Source organism: Aethalodelphis obliquidens, unplaced genomic scaffold (assembly GCF_003676395.1).
Source record: "Aethalodelphis obliquidens isolate GAN/ISIS:26980383/991018 unplaced genomic scaffold, ASM367639v1 scaffold1, whole genome shotgun sequence".
NCBI classification, from domain to species: Eukaryota; Metazoa; Chordata; class Mammalia; order Artiodactyla; family Delphinidae; genus Aethalodelphis; species Aethalodelphis obliquidens.
Window position 1 is genome coordinate 59738447 of NW_020837945.1, and position 16061 is coordinate 59754507.

The 16061-nt window shown below is 41.8% G+C and overlaps 1 protein-coding gene across 1 annotated transcript in view; it reads left to right on the forward strand.

Moving 5' to 3' along the window:
- SIDT1 (SID1 transmembrane family member 1) overlaps window positions 1-16061 on the forward strand; it is a 51039-nt gene that overhangs the window by 14046 nt on the left and 20932 nt on the right. The window contains exons 6-12 of the mRNA XM_027104925.1: window positions 2931-2974; window positions 8884-8955; window positions 10306-10451; window positions 11441-11514; window positions 12903-12969; window positions 14676-14749; window positions 15731-15854. Of these exons, the coding sequence (XP_026960726.1) occupies window positions 2931-2974; window positions 8884-8955; window positions 10306-10451; window positions 11441-11514; window positions 12903-12969; window positions 14676-14749; window positions 15731-15854 (601 nt within the window). The remainder of the gene's footprint in view (window positions 1-2930; window positions 2975-8883; window positions 8956-10305; window positions 10452-11440; window positions 11515-12902; window positions 12970-14675; window positions 14750-15730; window positions 15855-16061) is intronic.

The following is a 16061-nucleotide window of genomic DNA, read 5'->3' on the forward strand; positions in this document are numbered from 1 at the left end:
CTCCCCCAACTCCAACTTCATGTCCAAAAGGGAGGCTTATCTGGGGGGAAGAGAGCAATTCACATTTTAATTTTTGATAGACATTTACATTTGATACACCCAGTTTTAAAAATAATGACTTTATTAAGACATAACTCATAGACCATAAAATTCACCCCCCTTTAAAAATTCAGTGGTTTTAGTATATTCACAGTTGCACAACCATCACCACTGTCTAATTTTCATCACCTCCAAAAAGAAACCCTGAGTTTATCAAGATTATAGGATACAAGATCAATATACAGAAATCAATTGTATTTCTATACACTGGCAGTGCACGATTCAAACACGAGATTAAGAAAATAATTCTATTTACAATAGCATCAAAAATAATAATAGAGTACTTAAGAAAAAATTTAAGAAATTAAATATGACTTGTACATTGAAAACTACAAAACATCCTTGAAAGAACTTAGAGAACCTAAATATACGAAAAGACATCCTGTGTTCACAGATTGAAAGACTTAATATTATTAAGATGGTATAGTAGACAGAATAATGGCCTCCCCAAAATGCTCATGTTCTAATATTCAGAACCTGTGAATATGTTACTTTACATGGCAAAAGAGATTTTGCAGATGTGATAAAATTATGGAGATTATCCTGGATTATCTGTGTGGGTATAATGTAATCACAAGGGTCCTTATAAGAGGGAGGCAAGAGAGTCAAAGATAGGAGGAGGTGTGATGAGGGAAGCAGAGGTTGGAGTAATACATTTGAAGATGGGGGAAGGGGCCATGACTTAAGGAATGCAGGCCACGTCTAGAAGTTGGAAAAGGCAAAGAAATGGATCCTCCCCTGGATTCTCCAGAAGGAATACAGCCCTGCTGATATCTTGATTTTAGCCACATAAGACTCATTTTAGAATTGACATCCAGAACTGAAGATAATAAATTTGTATTGTTCTAAACCACTAAGACTGTGATATTTGTTACAGCAGCAATATAAACTAAAAGACGTGGTAATACTCCCCTAACTGATTTATAGATTCAACACAATCCCTATGAAAGTCCCAGCTGACTTTCTTCCAAAAATTGATAAACTGATCCTAAAATTCATCTGGAAATGCAAGGGACCCAGAATAGGAAAAAAAATCATGAAAAAAAAAAAAAAAAGAACAAAGCTGGAGGTCTTACACTTTCTGATGTCAAAACTAACTACAAAGTGACAATATTTAAAACTCTGACACTGACATAAGGAAAGACATACAGATCAATGGAACAGAATTGAGAGTTCAGAAATAAACACTTACGTTTATGGTCAATTGATTTTTGACAAGGGTAGCAAGACAATTCAATGGAACAAGGATATTCTTTTCAACAAATGGTGCTGGGACACTTGGGTATCCACATGAAAAAGAATGAAGTTATTGTACCCCTACCTCACAACATATAAAAATAATTAACTCTAAATAGAACATAGATCTAAATAAAAGAGCCAAATCTATAAAACTCTTAGAAGAAAACATAGGTGTAAATCTTTGTGACCTTAGATTAGGTAATAGTTTCTTAGATATGATAGCAAAAGCACAAGTAAAAAAAGAAAAAAATAGGTAAATTGGACTTCATCAAAATTAAAACTTTTGTGTTTTTAAAGGACATTATCAAGGAAGTGAAAATACAATACACAAAACTGGAGAAAATGTTTGTAAATCATATATCCAGTAAGAGTCTAGTATCTAAACTAGGTAAAGAATTCTTACAACACAAAGATAAAAAGAAAAATATCCCCATTTAAAAATAGGCATTTTTAAAATTGAATAGATGTTTCTCCAAAGAAATATGCAAATGGCCAATAAGCATGTGAAAAGATGTTCAACAACATTAGCCATCAGGGAAATGCAAATCAAAACTACAATGAGCTATCACTTCATATCCACTAGGATGGCTATAATAAATTTTTTTAAATGAAAATAACGAGAGTTGGCAAGGATGTAGAGAAATTAGAACCTTGTACATTGCTAATAGGAATGTAAAATATTTAGTTCCTGCTATTGAGCTACAGTAGAAAACAGTTTAGAAAGAAATGTTAAACACAGAGTTACCTCATACTCAGCACTTCCATTCCTAGGTCATACCCAAGAGAATTTAACACATATATCCACACAAAAACTTGTACACAAATATTCATAGCAGTGTTATTCATGATAGCTAAAAAGTGGAAACAATCAAAATGTATATCAAGTGTAAACAAATAAATTAAGCATGGTATATATCCATACGATGGAATATTATTCAGCCATAAAAAGACTGAAGTATTCATCCATGCTACCACATAGATGAACCTTGAAAGCATTATGCTAAGGGAAAGAAGACAAAGAGACCACATGCAATACAATTCCATTTATATGAAATGTCCAGAATAGGCAAATTTATAGAGACAGAGAGTAGATTAGTGATTGCCAAGGGCTGGGAGGAGTAGAGAAAGAGCAGTAACTGCTATGGTTTGAGATTTCTTTGGGTGATGATGACAATGTTCTGCAACTAGAAAATAGTGATGGTTGCACAACTCTGTGAACATATTAAAATTCATTGAATTGTGCACATTAAAGGGTGAATTTTATGGCATGTGAATTATCTGAAAATAAATGAATATGGAAATAAATTAATGAACTTAATATATGTATGCCTGTATGTGCCTAGGTGTGGAATTGCTGGGTCATATTGTGTCTCTAGGTTTAACTTTTTAAGGAACTGTCAAATGGTTTTTCCAAGTGGCTGCTCCATTTTATAGTCCCACCGGCAATGTATCAGAGTTCCAATTTTTGCACATCCAAAGGCCCATTTTTAAGAGATCCTAGCAGACAAATCTGCAACAAAGTCTATAGGGAACAAATGGAAAATGCTGAAGTTTTTGCGGTCTTAGGAGCATGTGTATGTGCTTGTTTGCAGGTTTCAGAGAAAGTCCATTGATGGAACCTTTGGTTCCAGTGACGGTAAGAAAAATCCCTGGTTTCAATTCAAACTGATGTCAAGTATGTGGCAACATTCCATTTGGTACTTTTGTCTCTCTGACTTTTGTGATTTCCCAAACCCTCTATTGATTCCTATCCCCCCACAGACACACACAGAGTGGTCTAATCTGCAGTCTTCCTACAGAAAGCAGAGCCAGTGAGAACCAATTTACACACTTGATAATTACTTAGATATGGAGCTCACACTAAGAGCCTTTGTTCGGAGAGTTCCTCATAGTTGTCCACAGCCCATTTGTCAGCAATTCATCTTTTTAAGGAGTTTAATGTTTTCCAGGACATAAATTGTTCATATCTGTCTTATCACAGAGCTGACTTGTGAACAAGGGTAAGAATTTATTGTGTCAAATCTAATACAGAGCTTACTTTTCCCAAATTGAGATAGAGGGTTTTTTTGTTCAAGGATCTAGAAAACTGAAGTATTTGAGACCAGCAAGTATAAGAGAGTATTATAACTTTGGGAAATCCAGAGTAATTGATTATCCAACCATTGTAATACGCCCTTTCTTCCACTCTGAGGATTTGAACAAAGGAATTTAGTTGCTTGATCTTTTTATTAAATCTTTTAAAAAAAATTAAATGTCCTTATTTTTAAAACTTGAGATATAATTGACATATAACATTGTATAAGTTTTGGGTGTACAACACGATTCTGTATTTGTATATATTGCAAAGTGCTCACCACTAGAAATCTAATTAACATCTATCACCACACATAGTTATACTATTTTTTCTTGTGATGAGAACTTTTAAGATCTATTCTTTTAGCAATTTTCAAATACACAATACAGTATTATTAACTCTAGTCACCATGTTGTACATTACATCCCCAGGACTTACTTATATTTCATAACTGGAAGTTTGCACCTTTTGTAAGTGTCCTATTTTTGGAAAAGCCTAAATCAGCATGAGTTACTCAGTGCTCACAAGCTATTTGGCATACAGTGATCATTTGGAAAAGGAATGATGGAGTGAGAATTGATTTTTAAGTCACATGCAGCAGATTATTTTTTCTAATTTTTATTGGAGTGTAGTTGTTTTACAATGTTGTGTTAGTTTCTACTGTACAGCAAAGTGAATCAGCTATACATATACATATATCCCCTCTTTTTTTGGATCTCCTTCCTATTTAGGTCACCGCAGAGGACTGAGTAGAGTTCCCTGTGCTATACAGTAGGTATGCAGCAGATGTTTAGTTCTGTGTTTTCTACAGTTAAGTTAGAAAGACACAAAGCGACTCCCTACCCCACCCAGCAGGAGTATCTCTCCCTCTGCTGGAGGTCTGCTTCTCCTGCCTTCCTTTGACTTTTGTCTTCCTTAATGTCAACGTGTCTATTTTTCCAGGCATCCAGGCATTGGTTTTAATAACATTCAACAGCCAATGTAAAGGAATATAAAAGAACACCTGCTCTAGTGTCTTTAAAATGCTAAGTACTACTTTCTATTTTATTCATAATATGTTAAAATGAAATGTCTTCTCTCTGGATCTCGGCCTTTTCTCTCTGATGCTCTCCAGGTTTTGCTCTTATTTAGGCCTAGTCGAACTTAGAAAGCCCGATTGGTTGGATCCGATAGGTGCTCTGTGAATGGATTCTCTGTTATTTTTATTGTATGAGTGAAGTCATTTTACCACTGCAATGACAATTAAAGGAACTTCGTATTCAGAAGGGTCTCCTGAACAGTGAAGCTCTGGTAGACAGAGCTGGGACTTGAGCCAAATCACTGTCCAAGATCAAGATGGCTCTGAAAATTAGCTAAGAGCTAGAGGCACCCTTCAGATAACAAGCAGAAATGAATGAGTGAGCAAAAAAATAAATAAAGATGCATCCGTTAGATTCATGCGGCTGCAGGTAACAGCAAAGTTTATCTCAAACATACCTAAACAATAAAGAGTGTCTCCTCTCCCTGGAAGCTGAGCAGAAGGGTGGGCTTCAGGATTCACTGAGTCCAGTGGCTCTGGTCCTTTTTCCTGCCATTCCCTTGACTCTGCTTTGCCCCCAAAGCTGGTAGTGAGATGGGTCCTCACCTGACAATGTCCAGAAGGAAGGACTGTTTCAGAAGCACCTAGCAACTTCTCTCATGTTTCATTGGCCTAGAGAGGATCATACACTTGTTGCTAAACCAGTCACTGCAAAGGAATCTATTTACTTACAGATCAATCAAGCCTGCTTATAGAATTAGGGTGAGGTCATCTTTTTCTAGGACCAGCATTTCTCAAACTCAACATTATGGACATTACAGCCAGAATCATTCTTTGTTGTTGGGAGCTGCCCTGTACATTATAGGATGTTTAACCGCATCCTTCACCTCAACCTACTAGAATTCAGTAATACACTCCCTCCCTGTGACAACTAAAGTTATGCCCAGACATTGTCAAACGACCTCTTGGGAGCAAAATGTTCCCCCCACCCCTACCCCCAACCGAGAATCACTGACTTAAAAATATGGGCTTCCAGGCACAGGTGAGGGAGGATATCCAAACAAAATCCCAGCTTAGTTAGGAAGTAGGAAATAGGAATGTTCACCACAAAGGGCTCTGAAATCAGGAGGAAGTAAGGAACCTATGTAATGCTGAGAGGCTACGGGGAAAGATGACACATGACCACTGGTGAGACAAGACCTAGGTTCTTCAAACAAGAGCAGAGAAGATAAGCTCTACCCTAGGGAGGAACCAGTTAGCGACTCTTAATCACATGACCACAGAGCACGGAGAAACCAGCCTGTAGTAAGAGACAGAGGCAAGTGAGGGACCTTATCTGAAAGCTAATGTGAAAGATTCAGGGGAGGAACCTTTAGAGAGGAGCAAGGATACAGAAATGTCTTTGTCTCCCAAGGGCCAGTATCAGTGTGCCCAAGGCAGGGCTACAAGAAGTTTAATGGAGCTCAGAGCTACAGGAAATGCCCTGGGGGCTAGTGCCTAGAAGAAATGCTAGGAGCAGCGTTTGAGAAAAGGGACCCCACTAGATTTGGCATGCTGTCTGCCGCAATCAACGTGGAGCTAGATATCTGAGGAACTTGGCCTGATGCTTTCACCCTAGGTATGCCTGAGATGGAGGAAATGGAGCCAGGTCCCTACAACTTGCTAAATTGTTGGCAGCTGTTTTAGTTATGTAATGATAGGAAGGCTGCATTTGGAAAATCTGTCGGCTCCCCTGCATGTGGACTTACTACTGCGGTGTGACTGGATGGACACTGTATTCTCTATTCCTCACTTAGCACTTAGGACAGGGGCCTCTGTGGTAATCTAAAGGGCACTGGGCAAGGCTCTGTGTTCTAAAAACATGTCCTCCAGTGGCTCTATCAGTGGAAAAAACCCACATTTCACATCATTGTTAAAGAGCCTATACAGAAATTCAGTTACCACCTTGAAAGAGAGACAGATGAAACGTGACTCACAGGCCTCTGGGACCACATGAGCTGTCACCATGAACCTGGGTGCAGCCTAAGAGGAGGGTACTTTCTCAAGTGAGGGAGCTTGGTGAACTTGCCAAGTTTGCAGATTTAAGAACCAAATGGCCAATCAGATCCTTCCCTGGATGGAGCGATTACTGAATCAGCCTCCCAGCAAAGAGCAGGGCCCGGGAGGGATAAGACAAGCAGCGTGCTGAGTCCAGAGGGGTCAGGGAGCACAGGCCATCCTCAGGCTCTGTGGCAACAGGTCTCAGACTCTAGTCCTGACTCTCTACTCTGCTTTTTCCCAGCTTTGCCTGCCCGGTTTTTTCTTCTAGAGGAATTTTACTTTTACGTCCTTCTGCAAAGATTAGTGGTTTTCTTCATTTTCTCCTCAACTTTTGAGATACAGCATGACACTCGTTGGGAGAGGTAGCCAACTGGCATAAAAATGAAATATCATGTCAGCTAGTTCACAGCGTTACTGACTCCCTCTTCCGCTTCCAACCTCCTGAGTCTGGAGACGGAAGCGGGCAGGACAATTATAAATGTGACGTCCCTGAAAGAGCCAAGCATGCTCAAAATGAAATGAAGTTTTTCTCCTCACATGGAGCAATTAATATAAAAGGCAAGCATGCAAGCATATCCTATTCTAAGTTAGTAAAGCAGACAGATGGCAAAGGGCCCACACGCAGAGAAAAACATACCAGAACAAGTCTCCCCATTAAGACGAGCTCATTCACAACTTTATATGTTTGCTTATTCCCAGCCAGAACATCTTGGTCTGTCCTATAAAGTGATATTTTGTGTTTAATTCTGCTTTCTAAATGCCATACAGTTAAATAGAAATATGGCTTGCCTTCTGGGCGCATCCATCATGTTTGAAGTTTGGGAGGTAATGCTTCGGTTTTTGCGTTCTAAGAAGGTCTTAGACATTAGAAACGTTAACAGAATACCGTTATCTCATGTTGACCAGTCTCCTATTTAATTGTGCATATAGAAGTGCACAGATTCGTTTTTGTTTTGTTTTTGTGGTACGCGGGCCTCTCACTGTTGTGGCCTCTCCCGTTGCGGAGCACAGGCTCCGGACGCACAGGCTCAGTGGCCATGGCTCACGGGCCCAGCCGCTCTGCGACATGTGGGATCTTCCCAGACCGGGGCACGAACCCGTGTCCCCTGCATCGGCAGGCGGACTCTCAACCACTGCGCCACCAGGGAAGCCCAGAAGTGCACAGATTTGAAACAAGAGCACTGCTCATGAAAATCTCGATGCTCTTGTCCATCACAGAACCATTGTTGTTGTGGTTGCCTCGAGGTGAAAAGAACTAGCGACTACATCGAAACCAGGTCCTGCTCGATTGCAAGGCAGAGTGCAGAAATCATCGAAGTCTGAACAAACCTGCACAGCTGGCTTTTTCTTTTTAGTGAAGTTGTCGCCTAACAAAACAGTGATTGTTTTTGTTTGCTCACTTGCTTTGACTTTAGTTTTTGCCATTTTTTCTCTTTTGATCACACACACGAAAACCCTTTGCCTCCTACAGACCATTTCAACCCCCCGCTGCAGAGGAACTCAAGCATTCTCCGACGCACGTGTCTACTTCCCATGCCAGGGGGTTTCCCAGGAACAGAAAATGCCCAAGATCCTGGGGTTTATGATTTTAGTATCATTCTTCGCTTACTAGTTGCACATGTAATATTTGGAAAAGTTTGAGGCGCGTCCTCTTAAAGAATGTTTTTCTCTCACTGCCAACAACCATTTGGCAACAGACATGCCTATTCTACCTCTGAACTATCCCCCAAATAACCCATATTCCTGCACATCCTTAGTTCACGTTGTCATTATTTTTTGCTCCAAGGAGTGCAGTAATTTCCATACTGTCAGGGCTCATCCCGTCTATAGTTAGGGTACTGTTAATGACTGTGATAAATAAACCTCCCAATTATAGCCCCTTAATCACAGAAGTTTATTTCTGGTGTTTATGTTCAGCGGTGGCCTTCCTCACAGTGATTCCAGGACCCATGCTCCTTTGTTCCTGTGATTCTGCAACACTGTCAGGCAGGAATCGGCAACGTTTTTTCTGTAAAGTGCCAAATGGTAAATGTTTTAGGCTCTGCGGGCCATGTAGTCTCTGTTGCAACTGCTCCACTCTGCCATTGTAGCCAAAAGCAGCCACAGACGTACTCAACGAGTGGCTGTGTTTCAGTAGAACGTCGTATGTAAATACTGAAATTTATCATTTTACCTGCCATAAAATACTCTTCGTCTTCTGATTTTTCCCTAACCATTTAAAAAATTGAAAACCATTTTTAGTTTAAGGGCCATACAAAAACAGGTGGCAGGCTAGATTTGGTCTGCAGACCATAAAATTGGCCTGCAGGCTCCTACATTAGAGTGAAAAGAAAATCAAACTATTTAGAGTTATGTTCTTTCACTTTGGCAACTGGACATAAAGTGTTTGCCTCTTTGCTTTTCTTTTTAACAGGCTCTGGAAATACGTCGGTGTCACATCCCATTGCCGCCAGCACCCCTGACGAAAGCAATTATGGGGCAATAGGTATTTCCTACAATGAGTCCATTCATGGAAGTGTTTCCTGATTCTCCAAAGAATGGGATACAAGGAGCCCTCCAGCCACTAATAACTGGGAGAGTGGGCAAGGCCGTCATCGTATAAGATTATCTTTTATTTATAAGATGAATTGGCTCGATGATCTGGAAGGTTCCTTCCAGCTCTAATTTTCTCTGGTTCTATTGATCCGTTTCTTGGGTCTGCTAGCCACACTTGAGCAGAATTTTCTATGGTTGCCACCAACTCCCTTGGGGATTTTCTCGTACCCAGCCTGAGTGTAGGGCGTGAAAGATGCGTCAAGAGTCTGACGTCAGGGAGCCCGACATCAACTGACCCGGTGTTTCATTCTCAGGTTTCAGTGGAGTAAGGGCGATCAGAAGACTGAGGCTGTGCAGCAGGTGAACACGGCTGAAGCCTAACGATCTTCCATTTGGGCTAACTGCATAAACGAACCTGCACACTGCCACCCAGTCATTCACATGGCAACCCCCAGGGCTCGTTCAGTGGCCTGAAGGGTCAGAATTCTGATCCTTGTCTTGTTAGAGCTGGCGTGCATTGACGCTTCCACACACTTCCATGATGCTTGCGGGCCTATGAATGGTGCACATTAAGCTGTCAGCATAGAGGGGCTGGGAATCCTGTATGCCTGCCCTGTTATTCTGTAACTTTGAGAAGCATGTGGGCTCCGTGCTGGAGACTTATTTCTGGCTCTGCAAGAACAGGTTTTTTTTTTTTTTTTTTTTTTTAACCATCTGAATAGAAGAAATAAAGCAGAAGGTAGGCTCTGCTCATGTGCTCATTAGGCTGTGCAAATTCCCATCTGCTCTGGGAAACATTCACAGGATTCTTCTTCCTGAGAATGTTGTTTCCATTATATAATCATAGATACAGCATGTGGGGGATTTCAGTGTACAAATACTTTATCCACGAGAAATGTATAGCTGCTGGACGTGTTGGTACTAACACGTACATGTGGTAGATGCTATACATAATTACGTGCATGTGTATGTTTATACATTTATGCTCATATTTTAAAATATGAAACATGAAATATAAGCATAATATTATTTTTGCAGCCAAATAGTTAACAGAGCAGATGCCTTTATATTATGTATTCAGCCCTAGAAAGAGATGATTTAAATATAAAAATAGGAGGAGAGGAAAATTAGAGGTCCATTGAGGAGCAATTAGAGAAAGAACACGTGCTGTGGGTAAGGAGTTGGTTTTTACCAACACAGCATTTTCAGGAATGAGTCAGCACTGTGCTTTCTGCAGAGAAAGATGGACTCCATGGGCTCTTCACGGTTTGGGAAGGCAGATGAGTCTCCTCTGTTTCAGATGAGTCAAGCTCCAGTCCTGGCAGGCAAATGTCCTCCTCCGATGGCAGACAGCCATGCCAGTCAGACACGGACAGCTCCGTGGAGGAAAGTGACTTCGACACCATGCCAGACATTGAGAGCCATAAGAACGTCATCCGGACCAAGGTACTTCTGCCAGGTGGTGCTCTTCGAGAGGGCGAAAAGTTCAGGAGCCAAATACAACTTCAGCAACACCTCAATTTCCTTTATATATATTTTTTCTTCAGGGGGAGTCAAATTTCTCAGTGAGCTTTTTATTTATTTTGTTTAAACATCTTTATTGGGGTATAATTGCTTTAAATGGTGTGTTAGTTTCTGCTGTATAACAAAGTGAATCAGCTATACATATACATATATCCCCATGTCTCCTGCCTCCTGCGTCTCCCTCCCACCCTCCCTATCCAACCCCTCTAGGTGGTCACAAAGCACCGAGCTGATCTCCCTGTGCTATGCGGCTGCTTCCCACTAGCTAGCTATTTTACATCTGGTAGTGTATATATGTTCAGGGGGCTTTTTAGATAAAACTTAGCTACATACTAAAAGCAATACTTGGTTGGTTAACACTTCTTTCTGGAGGGAGAAAGTGAGAGCAGTAAAGAAAACAGAGTGCTAAAACGCTCTCAGGGTCTGAAGGGGCTGAGCATGGACAAAAGTTGAGGAAGGGATCCAACCAAATGGGAGAAAAGATTCATTTGAAGGGTGTACTTGGAAAAACTCCCTGGTTGTATACATAAAATCCTTCAGGAGTAAAAGCTCATTTCTTTCTGGCTTGTATCTTGTATCCAGTAAGGGACACAAAGGTGAATCGTTGTTTCAACCTCGTCATTCAAGAATCACACGATGGGCATCTCTGAAAACTGGGAAAGCAATTCTTGAGATCTAAGAAGCATTCAAGACGCCCAATAGGCTTCCCACATCAGCCAATTTCCCTAAAGCCAAGGGAAATACTAGGATTTTTAAAGGCATCCTGGGAAAAGCAAAATTAAAAGAAAAGTCTTGTTAAATAATTTTAATCCCTAGTGAGTGATTGAACTGAAATGTGTAAAGCTCTCCTTTATATTTTATGCAAGAAATCCAAGTACAGTTTTGCACTCTCTTTTTATTTGGCATCCCAGATGTTCCTTTACCTGTCAGATCTGTCCAGGAAGGACCGGAGAATTGTCAGCAAAAAATATAAGATTTATTTTTGGTGAGTAAATGACCAGGAGGGCTATGGTTCCCTTTAGTAAAATTAAAGTTTTCCTTGTAAAAGCTGCAATCACTTATGAGATTCATATAAGTGAATCAAATCACAGGTTTCAGTGTTTAATGAGGCACAGGTATAGGTGTTTAAAGGATTCATGCCACATTTGATAGGAAAGACAAAAATGAACTACCAAAGGAAACCAGCCCTAAATTAAATAAATACAAAGTATTAAATAAGAATGGTAGTGGAATCCCATAGGGAGACACTAAATCCTTTTCTAGGAAAATACAGTAACGATAACATTAATGTCACCACCTTCCCTCTTCTCCTCACCAGGACTTGTTCTTGGAAGAGCCAGTGATTAAAGGGATGAGATACCTAGAGCATCTCATAGTAGCTAGAAACCTCCCTGAGTGAAGATGATACCATCAGCCAATAATAAATAGACCTGCGATGGTCAGACACAGATGCAGTCTTCCTACAAGCAGAGAGTCTGAGGTGCCTGGCAGGGTCCCCTCCTTCCTCTCAGAAACCCCCAGCTGACACTTATGATAGCCCTTCCCATTCTTTTTTCTGGAAGGATACCCTTTTACTGGGATACAGATATTAGAGGAAAACAAGGGCCAGTGGGGACCACATGGAATTCCATAGTAGGGCCATCATTTTAGAACTAAGAGATATCTAAAAGAGCCACATCCCTTTGTGAGATCCATCACCCATTACCTACTCTCAGATCACTTTTTTTTTAAATTTTTAAGTCACAACTTATTTCTATTTTTTTAATTTATTTATTTTTGGTTGCGTCGGGTCTTTGTTGCTGTGTGCAGGCTTTCTCTAGTTGCGTCGAGCAGGAGCTACTCTTCACTGCGGTGTGCAGGCTTCTCACTATGGTGGGCTTCTCTTGTTGTGGAGCACAGGCTCTAGGCTCACGGGCTTCAGTAGTTGTGGCACGCAGGCTCAGCAGTTGTGGATCGCGAGCTCTAGAGCACAAGCTCAGTAGTTGTGGTGCACGGGCTTAGTTGCTCTTCAGCATGTGGGATCTTCCAGGACCAGGGATCAAACCTGTGTCCCTTGCATTGGCAGGTGGATTCTTAACCACTGCACCACCAGGGAAGTCCCTCTCTGATCACATTTAATCTAACAATATCCTAAATAGATAGGCCCTCATTAATAATTGGTAAAACCAGAAGCAAGTATTATTTACACTGTTTTACAAGTAACTGTATGAGAGGAAGATTGGAGAAACAGGAACCACATAATCAGTTTCTAATCGCGTTTGTGAGTTAACTAGGGAGTTATGGGGTGGAAAGATTCTTTTTAAAAAAAAAAAAAAGGGCAAAGTTTCCATTGTTATTTTGGAAATAACCCTTTCTGATTCTTTGCCTGCGTAGGAACATCATTACCATTGCTGTGTTTTATGCGCTGCCTGTGATCCAGCTGGTTATCACCTACCAGACAGTAAGTGCTGCCCCGAACTCCAAAATCCCACCTTTCATACTGCAGGGAAAGATATTTGCTGCGAATTACGGAGAAAGGTATAACTTGAGCTCTGTCCAAGAATTAATTCCCCGTTTGGGTTCCCACTGGATTTCTCCACTGGTTCGTCTTTGACCCTTAAATCTAGTTCCCAATTGTTTTATCACAGACCTCTTGTATTATTTTGACTACCAATCTGAAATTATTCCCTTGCACTCATTTAGTCTTGGTATCTATCAACTATGTCTATTTTTTACCAGTCTGCACTTTTGATCATCATGGGATGATGAGTAAAGTTGCCGATCAAAACAAAGAAACCTGATGTCTAATTTAGCCTGTGTCCTGTCATTGAGGGTAAATATGTTTTGTAAAAGTAAGAACAGCTTCACAATACTAATGAAATATTAAAAGAAAATATAAAATAAATAAAAAACAGACAAAAACAATAATTAAAATAGCTTGAGAATCCCCACTGCACCTTCACAGAACCCTAGGGTCCAGGTCACTTAAGGGATCCCGTCTGGGATCTATTACACATGAAAAAGCCCAGTTAGAACAGCACCAGGCTAAAGGTATTTCTAATGCAATGGTTCTCAAACTTTGCATTAAAATCATCTGGGGGACTTTTAAAAATCCCAGTGTCCAAGCTGTACCCCACACCAGTTAGATCAGAGTGGAATCAGGCATCAGTATTTTTTTTAGATGTTGGGGGTAGGAGTTTATTAATTAATTTATTTATTTTTGCAGTGTTGGGTCTTCGTTTCTGTGCGAGGGCTTTCTCTAGTTGCGGCAAGCGGGGGCCACTCATCATCGCTGTGCACGGGCCTCTCACTATCGCGGCCTCTCCTGTTGCGGAGCACAGGCTCCAGACACGCAGGCTCAGTAGTTGTGGCTCACAGGGCCAGTCGCTCCGCGGCATGTGGGATCCTCCCAGACCAGGGCTCGAACCTGTGTCCCCTGCATTGGCAGGCAGATTCTCACCCACTGCGCCACCAGGGAAGCCCCAGGCATCAGTATTGATAACTCCCAGTGATTCCAGTGTACAGCCAAGTTTGAGAGCCAGGAGTTTAATAATATTTCACCTTCCATACTTAATACGTGATGAGGACGAGGACTTTATAAGCCTTGAGCACCACCATTTATAATCTAAATATTCTCTGAATACTTTGGTGCTGTCAGAAGATACAGCTATGCTGTGATCTAGGAAGGTTCTTAACGATAGCGATAGTGATAACTATGGACAACTGACCACACATCTCCTTATGTCCACCTGCCCTGTGGTTACCATTTCCACACAGAGGATGGAACAGCTCCTTACCCTCCCAGGAGTCATCTAGAACATAGGATGTACCACGACCATCCTAATAGGCAGTTCCCAATGTTAGCATCCTCTCAAAATCCTTTTATAATGAGAACAAAGGAAACATACTCAGTTGCATTCTGCTGTGAGGCCACATAAGGAGGGACACGGAATATTTCAATTCAAAGCAAGATGGCAGCATTGAAAGGAAATGTGTCTATACTGTGGAAAGGCTGAAGATAACGACCCATCCCCTGCTGAGAAGGGGCGCTGGTTACGCTGTACATCACCGACAGTTGATCGCTGTGAGCACTGTCCACTTTTTGTGATTTCAGGCTCAGGGGGTGGAGGAAAACAGCATCTCCTCTTTTCACTCTTGGTTTTACAGATAGTCAATGTCACTGGTAACCAGGACATCTGCTACTACAACTTCCTCTGCGCTCACCCCTGGGGTGTCCTGAGGTAAGCCCAGTCCTCTGAGGCAATGAGAGATGCCTTTCTGTGTAATGTGACGATTTCAGTTTTTAAAAATACTAGAAACAGTTGTGGAAAAGCACCCCAATCAAGGGTAGAGAGGAATGAAATCAGGAAGTTGAGATCAGGTATGCCTCTTCCATTCCTGTATGGGGGCCTCAGGAAACAGTCCTGAGGAGAAGGCAGAGATGTGTTTGAAAATACCAGGTCCTTAGCTGTGATGACCCTCACCCATGGGCATGAGCTCCTAGTACATTCAATCCGTTAAACAACCTTGTGAGATAGATAGGATTATTATTACCCCCGTTTTTAGATGAAGACGTTAAGGCTCAGTTAGAAAGGTAAGGACTTGCGGAAGGTCCCTCAGCTCGTTAGTGATGTCGAGACTCACACCGGGGCCTGCTGCCTCCAAGGCCATGCTCCAGCCTCCAGAACATGCGAAGTGCAGAGAGCATTTGCCTGGGAGTTGTGAGCCTGGCTTCTCGATCCAGAACTGAACTAGTCTCAGTTTCCTTAAATAAATCTGCTGGCTGTGACCAGTTGACGCTCATCCTGAAATTCATGGTTACAGAGCTGAGTATGGACACATAACGTGGGCCCGTCCATCTATGTGAATTCACTGTCACAGTGTAGCTGAAACGCTCGGCCCAACTGCCCATCTGTGGAGCGACTCTCTTTCCTAGGATTCATTCCCCGCTACTGCCATCAGCACAAGGGAGGATTGAGTGGGTGTTAGGGAAGCTAAGCAGGCATCCCTGAGAGGAAACGGACACATTATCACAGGCTAAGCATCCTAACGTGGCATTAGGTTAAAGATGCTTTCTGATGATCTCGGTCCTGAAATCTTATGGAAAGGTTAGCAGTGGAAAACACTGAATGCTGATTTCACTCGCTCATCCATGCCTTCATTCAGTCTCTAAAGCTCTTTGATACCTTGACTCTCTCATGGTCTCTCTGTCATCCCCTTAGTGCCTTCAACAACATTCTCAGTAACCTGGGCCACATGCTCCTGGGCTGCCTCTTCCTGCTGATAGTCTTGCGCCGGGACATTCTCCATCGAAGAGCCCTGGAGGCCAAGGACATCTTTGCCATGGTGAGGAGAGGGTGGGACGAGGGAGGTGAGAGCTAGGAAGGGTTATGGTTCCAAACGGGATCTGCAAAGAGGAGGGACATCTGGCTAGACGGTGTGACAATGGATTACGTGTCATGGACCACACGAGGCCAGAGCATGGGCGTCCCGGTTCTGTGGCTGAGTCACTAAGGAGTATCTTTCCACTGACCAAGCTTTCTGCTTTTTCAG